The sequence below is a fragment of the Trachurus trachurus genome (assembly GCF_905171665.1).
Source record: "Trachurus trachurus genome assembly, chromosome: 18".
NCBI classification, from domain to species: domain Eukaryota; kingdom Metazoa; phylum Chordata; class Actinopteri; order Carangiformes; family Carangidae; genus Trachurus; species Trachurus trachurus.
The window spans coordinates 9,946,482-9,964,294 of NC_139909.1; the positions used below are offsets into that span (position 1 = coordinate 9,946,482).

At 46.1% G+C, this 17,813-nt stretch overlaps 1 protein-coding gene across 1 annotated transcript; it reads right to left on the reverse strand.

Annotated features, from left to right (window-relative positions):
• Nucleotides 1–21: 21 nt before the first annotated feature.
• On the reverse strand, nt 22–17,486 carry LOC311001402 (peroxisomal acyl-coenzyme A oxidase 3-like). The gene is made up of 19 exons (XM_083992474.1): nt 17,438–17,486; nt 10,431–10,606; nt 10,255–10,352; nt 10,025–10,160; nt 9,873–9,947; nt 7,380–7,469; nt 7,134–7,277; nt 6,953–7,041; nt 6,552–6,648; nt 5,624–5,806; nt 4,673–4,795; nt 2,871–2,991; nt 2,670–2,792; nt 2,441–2,554; nt 1,353–1,468; nt 967–1,141; nt 763–830; nt 279–365; nt 22–161 (listed from the first exon to the last, which is right to left on the reverse strand). The coding sequence occupies exons 1-19, from the start codon at nt 17,457–17,459 to the stop codon at nt 42–44; spliced, it is 2,157 nt and encodes a 718-aa protein (XP_083848600.1). The 5' UTR covers nt 17,460–17,486; the 3' UTR covers nt 22–41.
• Between the last annotated feature and the right edge of the window lie 327 nt (nt 17,487–17,813).

Here is a 17,813-nt window from a genome sequence, read left to right on the forward strand (position 1 = left end):
CCAGAGCCTGTGGACCCGGGTCCTGGTCCTGGTCCTGGACTCTAGAGTTTGGAGCGCAGCGATCCGACCACAGGTTTGTCTGAGCAGAACTCCTTCCACCAGGACGGTCGGTCCAACACCTGACCGCCCTGCATCACCGTCGCCCACAGGTTCTTATAGAGCTGAGGATGGACAGGAAGTTAGAGGAGGAGATCCAAAACATCATGATGTCATAAGACTGAATCCAGGTTCTGATGATGTCACTGGATCCGTGTGTGTGTGTGTGTGTGTGTCCTCACCTGTCCGTCAGCGTAGCCAATAGGAGCGTTGAGCATGAAGTCAGTGGGAGCAAAAGCGTCCACAAGAGACACAGCATCGTCCTTCAGCTGCCGAGAGAATTAAGAAAGAGAGAGACAGATACAGAGAGAAAGAAAGAAAGAAAGACAGAAAGAAAGAAAGAAAGAAAGAAAGAAAGAAAGAAAGAAAGAAGGAAAGAAAGAAAGAAAGAAAGAAAGAAAGAAAGAAAGAAAGAAAGAAAGAAAGAAAGAAAGAAAGAAAGAAAAAGAAAGACAACATTAAGCTTCATAAGGACAGTGTGGACGGACATGAAGAAGAAGCAGCAGCTGATCGTAGACTGTAGTCACATTAATATAAAAATATTTGCATCATTCATTCATTTATTTCATTTTTCATTTACCTTTATTTGTTATAGAGGGACAATGTACATTAAAGTTACCATCCCAGGCGGCTGGACTTTGAATTGCATAGCAGATGTGTCTTTACCTGGGAGCAGAGAGACAGGATGGACATTTGGACCAGATCTGCAGGTTCTCGTCCACTCAGGTAACCACCTGAGAAGAACAACCAGAGCTGTGTTACAGTGTGTGTGTGTTACGTTATGTGTGTTACGGTATGTGTGTGTGTGTGTGTGTGTGTTTTACAGTGTGTGTGTGTGTGTGTGTGTGTGTGTGTGTGTGTGGTACTGACCCTGGTACAGCGTGGCCATGTGGCTGCTCAGGCTCCACAGGCCGCACAGAGCACACAACCTCCTGAGGACTGATCTCAGAGCAGCTGGAGTGTCCTCGTCCACTGTCTGCTCATGAAACCTGCGGAGACAGTCGTGTTCGATGTAGGCGACGGCCAGGGAGTGGCAGAAGTACACCTGAAAACACACACACACACACACACACACACACACATTTATTGTGTCATTTAATTTTATATTTCTGTATTTATTTATCTAAAGCCTACTATGTCATTTATTGTCTTCCATACTCAGGAAGTATTCAGACCCCTTCACTTGGACAGACCTGTGTGTATCAGTTACAGTGTGTGTGTGTGTGTGTGTGTGTGTGTGTGTGTGTGTGTCTCACCTCACTGTTGTTTCGAGCCTCAAACTCCCCCTGGCTCTCTGCTCTCTGCTGCTGCAGCCTCTTCTGACTCTCCACCAGCAGGAAACACACCAGCCACTTGTAAGCAGCCAGAGGCACTGAGGACACACACACACACACACACACACACACACACACACACACACACACACACACACACACACACACACACACACACACACACACACACAGGTTATACCAGGAGGACTCAAACAGAGTTTGTATCACTGATACCCTGTTTACACCTGGCACTAACATGCGTTTTCAGTAATCAGATAGTGTTTGACCACATTGAGGACGGATTGTGATCTGTTTCTAGAAAAAAGTGGCAAAATTTCAAGAAAAAGTTGGGGACCCCCTTGAACCCTCTCAAGGACCCCTGGAAATTTTTGGAAAAAAGTGATACAATTTCTCGAAAAACGTTTAAACATGTCTAGAAAAAAGTGGTTGACCACATTGAGGACGGATTGTGATCTGTTTCTAGAGAAAAGTGGTAAAATTTCAAGAAAAAGTTGGGGACCCCCTTGAACCCTCTCAAAGACCCCTGGGGTCCTCGGACTTCACTTTGAGAAGTGGCAAAAGTGGCATAATTAAAAAAAAAAAAGAGGAAAAAAAAGAAAAAGTAAAACAATTCTAGATAAGAAGTGGTAAAATTTCTCAAAAAAAGTACAAAATTGTTTAGGTAAAAAGTGGTAAAGTTTCTCAAAAAAAAAAGTTTTAAAAAAATTCTTGAAAAAGTGGTAAAATGTCAAGAAAAAGTTTGGGACCCCCTTGAACCCTCTCAAGGACCCCTGGAAATTTCTGGAAAAAAGTGATACAATTTCTCGAAAAACGTTTAAACATTTCTAGAAAAAAGTGGCAAAATCAAAAAAAAAAAAGTTAAAAAATTTTTTAGATAAAAAGTGGTAAAATTTAAAAAAGAAAAAGTTTTTAAAAAATTCTTGAAAAGTGGTAACATTTCAAGAAAGAGTTGGGGACCCCATTGAACCCTGTCAAGGACCCCTGGAAGACTGATCTGGTCTAAGCTCCAGTTGTTGCTGTAGGACTCTGTGTCCTGGTCCTGGTTTTACCTGCCGGGTCCAGACTCTCCTCCGTCGTTGTGGCTGTGAACCTGGTTCCCAGGATCCTCTGGTAGTCGTCCAGGAAGTCGACGGTGTGGAGAGGAGACTCGATCCGGGCGCCGTCTGAAACCAGAGGAGAAGGCAGCCAATCAGAGACCTGGGTTACAACTGTCCGCTGCTCGTCCAGGTGTGTGAGTGTCATCGTCACTGAGCTGCGTCACCACGGAGACAGACTGACCGTGCAGCTTGGCGTGGAGCCAGCTCAGCAGGTAGTTGCTGGTCTGCTGCAGCAGCACGTTGTTGTCGCCCTCGTACGTGCTGTTGGGGTCGTTGTCGTCACGCAGGTTACCGAGGCGATTCACTGACAGAGAGAGATGATGGAGTCAGACCAGTGTGTGTGTGTGTGTGTGTGTGTGTGTGTGTGTGTGTGTGTACTGACTGGCCAGGTATCCGTGTCCTCCACAGGCCTCTCTACACTCCTGGATCCCCCTCTGGGCCGTCCAGGACCCCAGGGGTTTACTGGAGCAGCCGATGGCGTGGATCTCCTTCCCCATCTCTGCCTGGGACACACACACACACACACACACACACACACACACACACACACACACACACACACACACAGATCAGGACATTAGTATTGGACAGAACTAACATAATGGAACTAACATCCGGAACATGCGCTTCAACTGGGAGCAGCAAAGTCTGGTAGCTCTGAGTTTTTGAGTTTTTACTCAACATTTGCTTTATTTTTGTTGTGTTTTTTGTCATCTACTGATGGATGCTTCTGAGGAGGGAAGAGATTCTTCAGAGATGAGCTTCTTTCATTGAAAATGAACAGATCTGGAGGACGCCATCCTGTCCCAGCTGAGATGAAGAGGTGCTTTTGTGGTGGTTGTCGTGCTGCTGGTGGTACAAGGGTTAAAGGCTGGGAGGTGGAGATGTCCTATCGGTCCTTTCTGCGGTCAGTCATCATTGGAAATATCAACTCTCTGCCCAACAAGAGTGATGAAGAATCATCAACGAATCATAACAACACTTGTGTACATCCCACCCAATGGCAACTGCTTATGTTCCATCTGAAGTTCTCCATGAAGTTGTTGCTAGGATACAGACTGAACATCCTGAGGCACCTTTAATGATGACAGACTTCAGTCATGTTTCCCCGATGGACTCACTGGGGGGTGTGGTGGAGAGATGAGCACTGAGGATGGAGGAGGCCATTCTGGATGGCCTGGATCATCCACTTCACCAGCGGTCCTGCTCCACCCGGCGGTCCTGCTCCATCCAGAGGTCCTGCTCCACCTGGCGGTCCTGCTCCATCCAGCGGTCCTGCTCCACCTGGCGGTCCTGCTCCACCCGGCGGTCCTGCTCCATCCAGAGGTCCTGCTCCATCCAGAGGTCCTGCTCCATCCAGCGGTCCTGCTCCACCTGGCGGTCCTGCTCCACCCAGCGGTCCTGCTCCACCTGGTGGTCCTGCTCCACCTGGTGGTCCTGCTCCATCCAGCGGTCCTGCTCCATCCAGCGGTCCTGCTCCATCCAGCAGTCCTGCTCCACCCGGTGGTCCTGCTCCATCCGGCGGTCCTGCTCCACCTGGAGGTTCTGCTCCATCCAGTGGTCCTGCTCCATCCAGTGGTCCTGCTCCATCCAGAGGTCCTGCTCCATCCAGCGGTCCTGCTCCACCTGGCGGCCCTGCTCCATCCGGCGGTCCTGCTCCATGCAGTGGTCCTGCTCCATCCGGCGGTCCTGCTCCACCTGGCGGTCCTGCTCCCCGTGGCGGTCCTGCTCCATCCAGCGGTCCTGCTCCATCCGGCGGTCCTGCTCCATCCGGCGGCCCTGCTCCATGCAGCGGTCCTGCTCCATCCGGCGGTCCTGCTCCATCCGGCGGCCCTGCTCCATCCAGAGGTCCTGCTACATCCAGCGGTCCTGCTCCACCTGGCGGTCCTGCTCCATCCGGCGGTCCTGCTCCATCCGGCGGCCCTGCTCCATGCAGCGGTCCTGCTCCATCCGGCGGTCCTGCTCCATCTTTCTTTCTTTTTTGTGTCATTGTCGTGTGAGCTACTGGACTAATTTGAATTTCCCTCCCAGGGATGAATAAAGTATTCTCTACTCTACTCTAATGGATCCTGCACCATGTTTGAACCATCACACACACACACACACACACACACACACACACACACACACACACACACACACACACACACACACACACACACACACACACACACACACACTCACCTGTCTGTCACTGTTGTCTTTCATCATTTGTCCGATCTGAAACTCCATAACGTTCATGAAGATGCTCTTGGTGAAACACTCGAGGGCGTACGCTGCAGCCAGGTACGGGATCAGACGCCATTGCTGCAACAACACACACACACACACACACACACACACACACACACACACACACACACACACACACACACACACACACACACACACACACACACACACACACACAGGTTATCAACCCAGTGTAGGTATGAGCGTATTCACATGAAACGGGCAGAGTTCCCAAAAAATCCGGATTATTCTGATCCCAGCAGTTTGGTGGTGGATTTCAGGAACAAAATGTGATTTAAATTCAATTCAAACTGGTCAAATAAACAACATTTATAATGTAGTGTGTATACAGTACATTTATTGATTTATATTTTGCACCTGATTTTTTAACCATTACAGTAAATAAAGTCAATAAACTTTTGATTATTCCACAAATTAAGAACTTTTCCCAATTACTGGATAATTAAATGAAATATGAAATTTAAAGTTTGAATTTGAAACACATGGTAAAATATTCATGTATGTCTAATGTACTGTTGTACATATGTAATGTGAAGATATTGAAGAAACAAAAAACAGCACAGAAAACACTAAACATCCCATTTTCAAATAAATCCACTTGAAGTGACCCCTTGCTGGATATTCTGCCTGTTGTTTCAGCCTTCAGTGTGATACACAGTCCCATTTAGACCACTCATTATCCAGATTTGGTAATCTTGAAAAGTTTCTATCTGATCAGACTGATCCAATCCAACTTTGCTTTGAACAACTGGGATAAAAGTAAAATGGCGTATGTCATCCTGGATGGAAAAACAGGGGATTTCAAAATCCGGATAACTTCTTTAACTTACACCTTACACCTTTAACTTTAACCTTTTGAACAACTGGGCCCAGGACTCAGACCTGCAGCTGGTACTCCAGGACCGGGATCTCCTCCGTGTCTTTGGGTCCAAACTGCCTCCTGCTGGCGGAGAAGCGAACAGCAACGACCAGAGCCAGTTTCAGGTTGACCAGAGCCACTCTGGTGATGAACACCCGGCCCCCGGACAGCGCCCCCAGGGAGGCCCCGAAACGTTTGTTGGGGTCCTGGAGGAAGAGAAGCAGGAGGAGACAAACATCAACCTTCTACAGCTTTAAAGGGATAGTAGCATTTTTTTTAAAGTGGGGTTGTATGATCTACAAATAGCCGCTAAGTACTTTAATTGCAGTAGAAGACTCTCTGCACTCCGTTAGCAACGCCAGCCCATAATAGCCCTGCCCAGAGATTTACAACATAGTACAGTGTTGTGAACAGACCCAAAGAAACGGCCTATTTTCGCGGCCTAAAAGAGGTTTTACCTGAAAAAAAAAATACACAGTTCCATTGTTCGCTATAATATCATTTTTTCCAGCCCCTCAAAGTGCAGGAAAAACGCAGTTTTTATTTGGACCTAACCAACTGCTGATCGGTGGGCGCTAACCCTGGGCAGAGGGATACGTGAGTAGGTTAGGTCCAAATAAAAACTGTGTTTTTCCTGCACTTTGAGGGGCTGGAAAAAATTATATTATAGCGAACAATGGAACTGTGTATTTTTTTTTCAGGTAAAACCTCTTTTAGGCCGCGAAAATAAACCGTTTCTTTGGTCTGTTCACAACACTGTATGTTGTAAATCCCTGGGCAGGGCTATGGGCTGGCGTTGCTAACGGGAGGAGTGCAGAGAGTCTTCTACTGCAATTAAAGTACTTAGGGGCTATTTATAGATCATACAACCCCACTTTTTAAAAAAATGTTACTATCCCTTTAAGACGAAGTCGGACCTGAAACGTCTCCGTGGTTCTTCACTTCACTGACCTTGAACGGAGTCACGTAGCGTCCGTCTGCGGTGACGTCCCCCGTCTTGTTGAGCAGGTTCTCCCGGGGGATCCTCACGTTGTGGAACATGGCAAAGCTGAACAAGAAGAAGACGAAGAAGAAGAGAGAGGAAAACCAGTTTGATGAAGCCTCATTTCTCCTCCCCTCTCCTCTTGTTTCTCGCCTTTTCCTCCCCCCTCTCACTGCCTATATCATTTCACTACAATGATCTTGTATTATTGTATGTGACAAATAAATTCTCTTGATTCTTGATGAAGAAAATAGATCTAAAAGAGAAGTAGGAAACATTTTTTATGTTGCAGTTGTTGAGCCAGACTGAACCTCAACCTTCTGACCAATCACAGTGAGACTGACACAGATTCATTCTGGTCTCTTCTCACCCATTATCCAGCCCGTTCTGGCCCACTTTCTTCCCAATGTCTCCGACCAGGACACCGGGCAGAGCCAGCAGGGTCTTCGGGTCTCTGACCTGCAGCACAGCACAGAGAGGTCAGAGGTCAGAACTGAACAACAAGCTGTAATTTTGTCAGGGGAGTCAATGCTCGATGGTCAGATTCTCACCGGGACGACAAAGGAGTGCAGGCCGTAGCAAACCTGGTCCGGTGTGTAGAGCTGGGCGAACACCACGGCGTGTGTGGCCGTCTTACCCAGGTTGCCCACCCAGAACTTGGCGGCCTCAAAGTCCGGAGAGTGGATCACAAACTCCTGCAGAGACGACGAGGTCACAGTGAGGTCACAGTGAGGTCAGGAGTCCTGATGCCCCAACGTTCACCCCCAACATGTGTGTGTGTGTGTGTGTATGCTGACCTGGGTGGAGGGGTCGTAGGTGGCCGTGGTCCTCATGGACCTGGTGTTGCTGCCGTGACTCAGTTCAGTCAGAGCCAAGCAGCCGAATGTCTCCCAAGAAATGTATTTGAGAGATTAATTCACACCTTTATTACATCACGTTTATATTATTGTAATTCCTTGTTTGTTGGCCTTGACCAGAAAGCACTGCGCCACTTGCAGGTTGTTCAAAATGCAGCTGCCCGCCTGCTGACTGGAAAGAAAAACGCGAGCACATTACTCCTGTCCTTGCATCTTTGCACTGGCTGCCTATTAATTTTAGGATTCAGTTTACATTTTTGAAGTTTGAAGTTTTATTAATTGCTTTTAAATGTATAAATGGTGAGGTCTAGCACCACCTTATTTATCGGAGCTTTTACAGCTGCACACCACTGCTAGGGCACTTAGGTCATCAAACCAGCTGCTCCTGGCAGTACCCAGGTCCAGACTCTCCACTCGTGGAGACCGAGCCTTCCCAGTCGCGGCTCCTAAGCTGTGGAACAGCCTACCTCTCCATGTTAGAGCTGCACAGTCTGTTGAACATTTTAAAACACTCCTAAAAACGTATCTTTTCTCCTTGGCGTTCACTCCAAGCTATGCAAGCAATCTTGCCCCCCCCTCTCTCTCTCTCCCTTTTCTACTCTCTTTTTATTCTCTCTTTTTAATCTAAATTTGTTTTAAATTGACTATTATCCCTTGTGTTGTTGTTTTTTTGTTTGTTTGTTGTAGTGTTTATGATTAACTATGTTGTGCTTTTGTAATTGTACAGCACTTTGGTCGACTGAGGTTGTTTTAAATGTGCTTTATAAATAAATTGTGACTTGACTTGACTTGTCTGGAAAAGACATAGACACATGTTATTATGTCTTCAAGGAAGACGTCATATATGTCACATATAAGGCCTGGGGCTGTGAGCCGTTGGCACATGTCCCCATAGCAGGAACCACCCTCGAAGGACCATCACCCAGAACTTTTACGGGAGCTAAACAAGTGACTGCTTCGGGGTACCTAACCCTAACCACATGAAGTCACCTGTGTGCTGGTGTTTGTGTGTGTCTGTGTGTGTGTGTATCTCTTAAATCACATGAAGCTACCTGTATGTGTTGGTGTGTGTGGCTCCAGGTGGATTGTTTATAAACCTTAACGAGCACCAGGTGGATTATTTATAAACCTTAACAAGCTCTGGCCTGAGGCTCAGAGGTTACCATGGCAACTTGAGGTGCCATGACGATAGGGGCCCCCCAGGCTGAGACAGACAGAAATGTCAAGAAAAAGAGCGATTTTCTGCCTCTGCAATGGTCTCGCATTTAGGCTTACTGTGAAAAAAAGGGTAGCTCCTATCAGAATAAACCCAGACCGAGAGCGTCACAAAAGACTTCCTGAACGCTTTGATACGATTTTGGTGTTTCTACAGTAAATATTTTGCCGAAATGTGCGATTTTAAAACAGAGCTCCGTTCTGCTTCTCTCGGAATATCTTTGTATTGGAGTCACTGAGGAGCAGAGACAGACGTGGCCGCACTTAGAGGCTGACAATTCAAATTCTGTATATCTCTTAGATATTTTGAGCACATTGTGAGAGACGGAACAAGTTTGTCTACAAATTTGGAAAAAATCATGTGTGCAGAGTGTAAATTGTGGCCGGGAGGAGTGTGGAAAGAGAAAAGTTTCAGACGATTTCAGACAACTTCTCCCACTCTAAGCGATGATGTCACCCACTCTGACACAAACATTCCGTGCAATACACACCCATTATAATCTCAAAATTTCTCCAAAAATGATCATGGTCATTGAACAGGGATTGATCAAAAACTATGTGACCTATCAAAACGTGGAGTAATACACCAATACACAAGACTTGTGTCTACTGTTTAAAGTTCAAATTAAGTCTCTAGGTGAAAGTACGCCTGAGCAGTAGACGTTTGAAAAACTCCAATGATTGTTCTTTTTCACTCTATTTTTTTCGCCCATCCCATTCACTTACGCCACGAAAAATTCATAAACTGTTGCGAAAAGTAATAGCACACCGATCCCGATCGAACCTTATGTTTTGATATATAATTTGTCCTACAACTCTTCGAGTTTGCCCCGGGCACTGGCACCTGCAGCTATTTAATAGCTGTAGGGGGCAGTGCCCGGTGCGCTTGCCCCGTGGCCCTAATAATTTCATCGTGTGGCTCTTCTAGACTTTCCAAACGTTATCGGACTGAATGGATCGAATTCTGGTAGTGAAACGAGTCGTTTCGCAAGGTTGTGACACTCAAAAAACCCCACCATTTTATAGCGGCGTTAATGTGCATTAGCGCCACTGTGTTGGAGTGTGAACCAATGTGAACTAATACGGGTCCTACTCTGCAGTGGAGACACAGTTGTCTTGAGGGACATTCCTGTAAAGTTCCCAGCTCCTAAACTTTACCAGGATCTTCCTCAGTGGGAACGGGACTACCTAGTTAACCACCAGGTGTTGGTCTCTTACCGTCATGTCTTCAGTGCTCTCCACGAATTTGCTGTGTCTCCCTGATCCAGAGTTGGCCACAGTTGCTCCGAACATCTACAACAGAGGATGTTATCAACATATTTCACTGGACGGTCGGGGATGATTGCTATTATTTATCTCCTCACACTCACTACTTTGTTGAGGAAGTACTTGGAGGTCATCGCCCAGTCGTACATGCCCAGACAGCTGTTGAGGATCGCAGTCTTCCAGGGGTTGGCAATGACCTCTTCTTGTGTGAGGAAGTTGTAGCGAAAGAGCTGCTTCACCCTGTGACATTTTTACACCCGAAGCTTTAGGTTCGGTTCTTCATGCAAAATGTAAAGATAAGGAGATGATGTAGAAGTGAGGAGGTGGTCTGTACCTGAGGAAGGTCAGCTCCCTCATCTTCTCCATGGGAATGTCTTCACCGGGTCGATGGGCAAACAGAGGATCGTTCTCCAGAGTCCTGAAGATATGTTGCTACAGCAGAGAAGAAGAAGTTAAGTTGAAATCCGGAGTCTATCTATATTTTCTTTCACCTCTAATACACAATGTTACCTTGAACTCCTGTACTTCTTCTCCCTCTAAGAACAGAAGCATCTCCTTCCAGTTGAAAGAGGCTTTTTTCCTGTAGACATCCAGGGGCCCTGGAGGGAGGTCAGGTATCTTAAGCTCTGTCATCTTGTGTTCACGCTGAGGGAGGTTTTCATGCAGGGTCGAAGGCACTTTGGTCTCTGATGAGAAACAAGAGGGACAGTTAGGATTACTAGGAAGTATCAGACCAAACACTGAGCATGAAATCTTACAACTCTTTTTTCAGATCACAATTAATAAACTAATTTGGCCAACTTCTGGTTTTTGTGTTCTCCTTTTGCCCAGATTCCTTTTATTTATGCCTTCCCGTCTCCCCTAAACCTATGGGGACACAGGTACCCAAGAAACCCCACCCATTAGAACCTAACCGCTAACATCCAGTTGCACTTAAAGCAGAAGTAAGCTGAATATTTGTGTTAATATAAGTCTTCAATAGTTATATCTTCCGACGGCAATCACTTATATAGAGTGTTTGGTCATGAAATACCTGGAGAAGCTGTTCTTAAAGGGACATTGTGTAGGAATTACTCCCATCTAGCGGCGCGGTTGTATATCGCAACAACTCAGTCTTATTCTTTATACTGCATTCGGGGCAGACGGATGACAGCTGCTGCACGTCACGGGATAAACAAGCATCTATGAAAACAAGTGGTCCGTCAACACGAGGCAAAACAATACACTCTAAGTCATATTGTTTACCTGACCCACATTTTACTGGCTTTTTCTCGTCAATTAAAATGACATCCGGTTTGTTTGGCGTCTGCCTGACTCCACGTGAATGCAGCATCAATTTGAGCCTCCATCCTTCCTCACGCTACACCACGGTGATGGTTTTCACAGACGCCACCTCGATCATTTCTCCTAGAGCCAACCGCTCCGGTGTCTCCGGTGAGTTTCTGTGGTTACTTACGGTCACGCTGCCACTGAATGTAAAAGACGGCGGCATAACATGGCAGCCAGCACTGAGCGCTCTATATGAATGATATGAACGGCAAATTCAAATCTTACCAGAACACTTCAGTTTGTTGATTGGGTAATTACTGATCAATGAAAAACATAGTTTTGAACGAAATCAATTTTCATGAATAAACAACAAGAGAAGCTACACATGTCCCTTTAAAGGGATAGTTCAACATTTTGGCAAATTGGCCCATTGCCATAATCCTAGCAGTAGGTTTGTTACCTTTATTTGTTGGTACAAGCTATTTTTAGAACGGCGGAGCAGAGCCGCGAGATGCTCAGAGCTACGCTACGGAGGCTCATGGGATTTCTTGGTTTCCCTCATCAAACTCATCAAATACACAATCCAACAACTCCAAAACGCTCTGGTGGACAAGTTGTGACTGTCGTGTACTGATGAGGTCATTGACAGGAGACAATTGTGTGTGTATGTGAATTCAACAGGCGGGGGCGCTGTACTGGGACATTGCCGAGCAGTAGTTCAATAAAGCTGGTCGCTGAACACAGAGCGGGCGTTAAATCATTGTTTCCATGCAAAGTCAGTATCGAACAATGGCGACGAGGATGGCGACAGTCGACTTATAGTTAAATCTGAAAAGTATAGTTAGGTCGTCGACGGAAATGGACAACCTGCTGCCGAAGTTTGACTGTTACACCGAGCCTGCCACGCTGGGTCCGCGGTGGACAAGATGGCTGACCGCATTCGAGCTGTATGCGGACGGAAAAGGCTTGATTCTGGGGGACAACGCGGAAGATTTGGTGAGACAACGACGACGAGCTTTGCTTCTACACCACGCCGGTACGGATGTACAAGATGTATTCGCAGTTTTACCGGATACGGGAGGACCGACGGAGTATGATGAAGCGGTTGCGGCGCTGAACGCCTACTTCGTACCGCAAGTAAACACTGCCTTCGCCCGCCAATCCTTCTACCAGACAACGCAGAAACCGGGAGAGACGGTACAGCAGTTTGTAACAAGATTACGCCAGGCTGCTAGAGACTGTGCATTCGCTGCAGACACGGAGAACCAAATCAGAGATGCAGTGCTGAGCAGATGCACGTCGGATTATGTGAGAAGAAAGTTGCTGGAGGAAGCCAACCTGACGCTTGCCCGCGTCCTGGAGATCGCAGCGCAGTGTGAGCGAGTGGAGATGCAAATGGCTGCGATGAAGGTGAGCGACAACGTCGGCGCGGAAGGCGGTGAGACAGTACACCATGTTTACAAGAAAGGGGGAAAGTTCCATCGGAAAAAAATAAAAGATCACGGAGAGGAGAAAGAGAAAGTGTGCTTCAGATGTGGACGTGGAGGTCACTTTGCCAAGGATCCTGCCTGCCCAGCAAAAGGACAAGCATGCAGAAAGTGCAACGGAAAAGACCACTTTGCCAAAATGTGCAAGTCAAAAGGTAATAACAAACAAACAGTGAGATGTGTTGAAACAGAGACCCAGGACAGAGACTATGCATTTGTAATGAGAGATTACTCAAACACTGAGAGAGTGGCATTTAATGTTGGTGGAGTAGATCTGCTCATGTTAATTGACTCAGGTGCATCAAGTAACATAGTGGATGAAGAGACATGGGAGATGTTAAAGAGTAAAAGAGTAAAATGTGTGTCTTCCAAGGCAACGGGTAGACCCCTGTACCCCTACACTTCCAAAGTGCCTATACCAGTAAAAGGTGTGTTCAAGTGCCAAATACGCATAGGAAAACACAACACCGAGGCTGAGTTCACAGTGATTCAAGGGCATGGAGAGCCATTACTCAGCAAGGAAACTGCGATCAAGCTTGGAGTACTGAGAGTTGGTGCGAACATTGCCACTGTGACTGACATCAAAGCAGAAATTCAGAGACAATATCCAAAGCTGTTCCAAGGGGTCGGAAAACTGAACACTAAACAGATAAGTCTGCACATTGATGAGAGAGTAACACCTGTGGCACAGCCTTTGAGACGTGTGCCGTTTCACCTAAGAGAGGCGGTGGACAAAAAAATAAATCAACTGCTAAAAATGGACATTATTGAAAGAGTGGACGGGCCCACACCGTGGGTGAACCCGGTTGTGGTTGCTCCTAAAGCAGCGGAGGACGACATCAGGATGTGCCTCGACATGCGGAGAGCAAATGCAGCTATCATCAGAGAGAGACATCCGATTCCCACGGTGGATGAGCTGTTACAAGGGATGAATGGATCAACCGTTTTCAGCAAACTGGATCTTAAATGGGGATACCACCAGTTGGAGCTCACGCCGGAGTCAAGAGGTATCACCACGTTTGCTGTCCACACCGGTACATTCAGGTACAAAAGACTCATATTTGGTGTTTCCTCAGCAAGCGAACAATATCAACATGAAATTGCAACGGCTTTGACGGGCATCGAGGGGGTGGAGAATATTTCTGGTGACATCATCGTCCATGCCCCTGACCAGGAAGCCCATGATCAACGGTTGCATACAGTTCTGTTGAGGCTAGAGAGATGCGGCCTGACATTAAATGCAGATAAATGTCAGTTCAACATGGATAAGCTGATCTTCATGGGCATATTACTGTCCCAGAAGGGCATCGGCCCCACAACTGAAAGAGTGAGAGCTGTAGCGGAGGCCCGGGAACCTGAAAATGCAACAGAGGTACGCAGCTTCCTCGGTTTAGCTGGCTACAGCAGCCGGTTCATACCCCAGTTTGCCAGCATATCAGAGCCGCTGCGCAGACTCACTAAAAAAGACACACCATTCAATTTCGGGCCGGAGCAGAAACAAGCTTTTCAAGTACTGAAGGAAAAACTAGCTGAGGCTGGTACTCTGGCATATTTTGACAAGGAGGCTCCCACCAAAGTCATAGCAGATGCAGGACCAGTTGGCATAGGCGCTGTGCTAGTGCAAGAACAACAACGGGAAATGGTACCAATATGCTATGTGAGCAGAAGTCTCACAGACTGTGAAAGGAGATATTCACAGACTGAGCGTGAGGCGCTTGCCCTAGTCTGGGCCTGCGAGAGACTGCACCCCTACATATATGGGAAAAAGTTCGACTTGGTGACTGATCACAAAGCGTTGGAGGCAATCTACAGTCCCACATCAAAACCATGTGCACGTGTTGAAAGGTGGGTTCTGAGACTTCAACCATATGATTTTAGAGTGGTTCATATCCCAGGAAAAGACAATATTGCAGATCCCCTATCACGGCTGCTGGGAAAGAGTGCCACAGAACAGACTCATGAACATGGAGCAGAGGAATATGTGAGGTTGGTCGCTACAAGCGCCACTCCCAGAGCACTGACTACAAGAGAAGTCGAGGAGGCTTCAGCAGCCGATGATGAACTGAGAGAGGTGAGAAATGCTGTACAGAGCGGCTGTTTTGACAGGTGCCAGACATATGCACCAATAGCATATGAGTTGTGTGTGATTGGACAATTAGTGTTGAGGGGGACACGCATCGTTTTACCACACACACTGAGAGCCAGGGCTCTAGCTTTAGCCCATGAGGGACATTTGGGCATAGTGGGCACAAAGCAGCACCTCAGGAGTAAAGTATGGTGGCCAGGAATGGATCGGGCGGCAGAGAGACATGTGAAGTCCTGTCATGGTTGCCAGATAGTCTCACGGCCTGATGTGCCAGAACCACTACGCCCGACAGCATTACCAGATGGGCCATGGCAAGATGTTGCCACCGACCTACTAGGCCCATTACCAACAGGACATTCTATTCTGGTAATTGTCGATTATTACAGCAGATATTATGAATATGAGGTATTGCAATCAACCACCACAGACAAGGTGATAGACAGTCTGGAGAACATTTTCAGTCGTCATGGTCTCCCAATCACCATCAGATCTGATTGTGGCCCACAGTTCATATCTTCACAGTTCCAGACATACTGTGAGGACAACGGAATACAGCATGTGAAAACGACGCCCAAGTGGGCACAAGCCAATGGTGAGGTGGAGAGACAAAATGCATCGCTGATGAAAAGGATACGCATTGCACAGTCTGAGGGATTGGACTGGAAGAGAGAGCTCCGGAAGTACGTCACAGTCTACCGATCTATTGACCACTCCACGACTGGAAAAAGCCCGGCAGAGCTACTCTTCAAAAGGAAAATACGAGGAAAGCTCCCTGACATAACAACACCACAAAGAGATCTAGAGACGAGAGACATAGATGCTGAAAGGAAAGGAAGATCAAAGATCTACACCGACAACAAGAAAAGAGCAAAACACTCGGAGGTGACAGTTGGAGATCAGGTGCTACTGAAACAAGATAAGGTGGACAAATTCTCCACTACATTCAACAAGACACCACATAAGGTAATCAGCAAGGACGGTAACAAAGTGGTTCTTCAAATCACCAAGTGGAGCTACATACTGTAGAAATACAACATTCGTGAAAAAGTACTACACTGAGGACATTGCTCCACAAACAACTGACAAAACACAAATGACATGGACTGAGAAGGAGGGGCAGGGAAACAAACAGGCTGCAGAGTCCGGGGCAGAATCCCTGACTCAGACTCACAGTGAGGGGATCAGGACCGAGCCTCTCACACCCAAGCAGGAGAGACCCCACCGGCAGATTAAACTGCCACAGAAGTTAACTGACTTTATCCTTAAGTGAGCCTTCCGGGGTTAAAGATGAAAAGTTGAAATTGTAATGTTCACTGGTTTGTTCTAACATAAAGTAATGTGCCTCTCATGCATATCAGAGACGGTTTGAAAGAGATGAATATACACAAAAGAGAAAAAAAAGCAGTTCTGTCAGGAATAAATATGTTCTGTGAAAAGAAAGTTTAATAGGCTGAGATATTAATAGTTAGATATGTTAATGACTGTTTATACGTAATACTCTGATGGGGAAATGTTTCCAATTTCATTAATACAGAGTTAAGAGTTTAAGTCCAAGTAAAGGGGGGATGTCGTGTACTGATGAGGTCATTGACAGGAGACAATTGTGTGTGTATGTGAATTCAACAGGCGGGGGCGCTGTACTGGGACATTGCCGAGCAGTAGTTCAATAAAGCTGGTCGCTGAACACAGAGCGGGCGTTAAATCATTGTTTCCATGCAAAGTCAGTATCGAACAGTGACCTGTACATTCACCACGCTATGAGATAATAACACAACGTTACCAGACAGAGTTGTTTTTAGAGGCAAATGCAGAGACTGCTTGCTGAAAAACTGCCCATGACAGGAATGTGCATCAGTGGTTTTACATGAATTTACCTTGAAAACTGTTCTTCAGGAGAAATAGAAACTGAGGCCCATTTTGCTGATCACAACCATTATTGCTATGATATAATATTGTTGTTGTTTATTTCTTTATTTTATGTATTATTATTAATATTGATATTATTATTATTATCATCATCATCATTTAATATGAACTATGTGTATATATTTTTCATTGGGCTATACAACTTGCAACTGCCTCATGACACCCAATCTGTGTCTCTGTATAAGAGAGAGAGAGAGAGAGAGAGAGAGAGAGAGAGAGACGACGCGCATAACCAATTTTACTTTGCCTACCGGCTAGGGATGTGAACAATTAATCGACCACCGGTAAATTGTCGGTAAGAATTTAATCCATTAAATTACATTAATTGCAGTTAATCGATCCTTTTCAATGGGAGTTTTTCTGTGAAATGTAAACAAGCAAAACCGACATCACACAAGGGAGAGAGGAGGTGAAAAGAAACAACACTGTTACCTGTTGTATACTGGCCTCAGGCTATAAAACAACACCGACGACCAGTGAAAAACGAGTCAAAAAGCCGCTGACACTGATCACTGCCTGAAGTAGCCTCTAACTTCATGCACGCAGCCTCAGCATGGTGACCAAGCTTTGATAAACACACCGGATCCGCGCCGGACAACATGTCCTCCAGTATTTTAGCCAGGTCGCTACCGGATTAAATTAAACGAAATAAAAACAATTTTTAAAGCGCTCGTGGCGGTGGAGCTGAAAGAGCGGAGTTTCCTCTACCCCAGAGCTGAACAGCTGACATGTGGTCAAGACATACAGACCTGTCACTGTCTCAAGGTGCATATAGGACTTCAACCTCAAAGCTGTCCGTCTTCAGACTGTCCTGACCTGTCCCAAAGGTCACACGGGGACAAAATGGAGCTGCTTGTGTGTGATTGGTTACTGAGTTTTATTAACGTTTACATCAGGCTTAGTTCAACAAATCAGTTTAAGCTACTGTGATTTAAGTAGTTATAATTTATCATAGTGTGATAAGTTGGAACTGTAGAAACAATGAGCAAATAAACAATCTATCATCTATAATCTATCATCAGTAAATAGGTCAGATTTAAAAATGAATATACATTTTTAAATCTGAAGTTGTTTTAGTCCATTATTATTTAGTATTTATCGACAATGTTAAAGTTTATTTATACT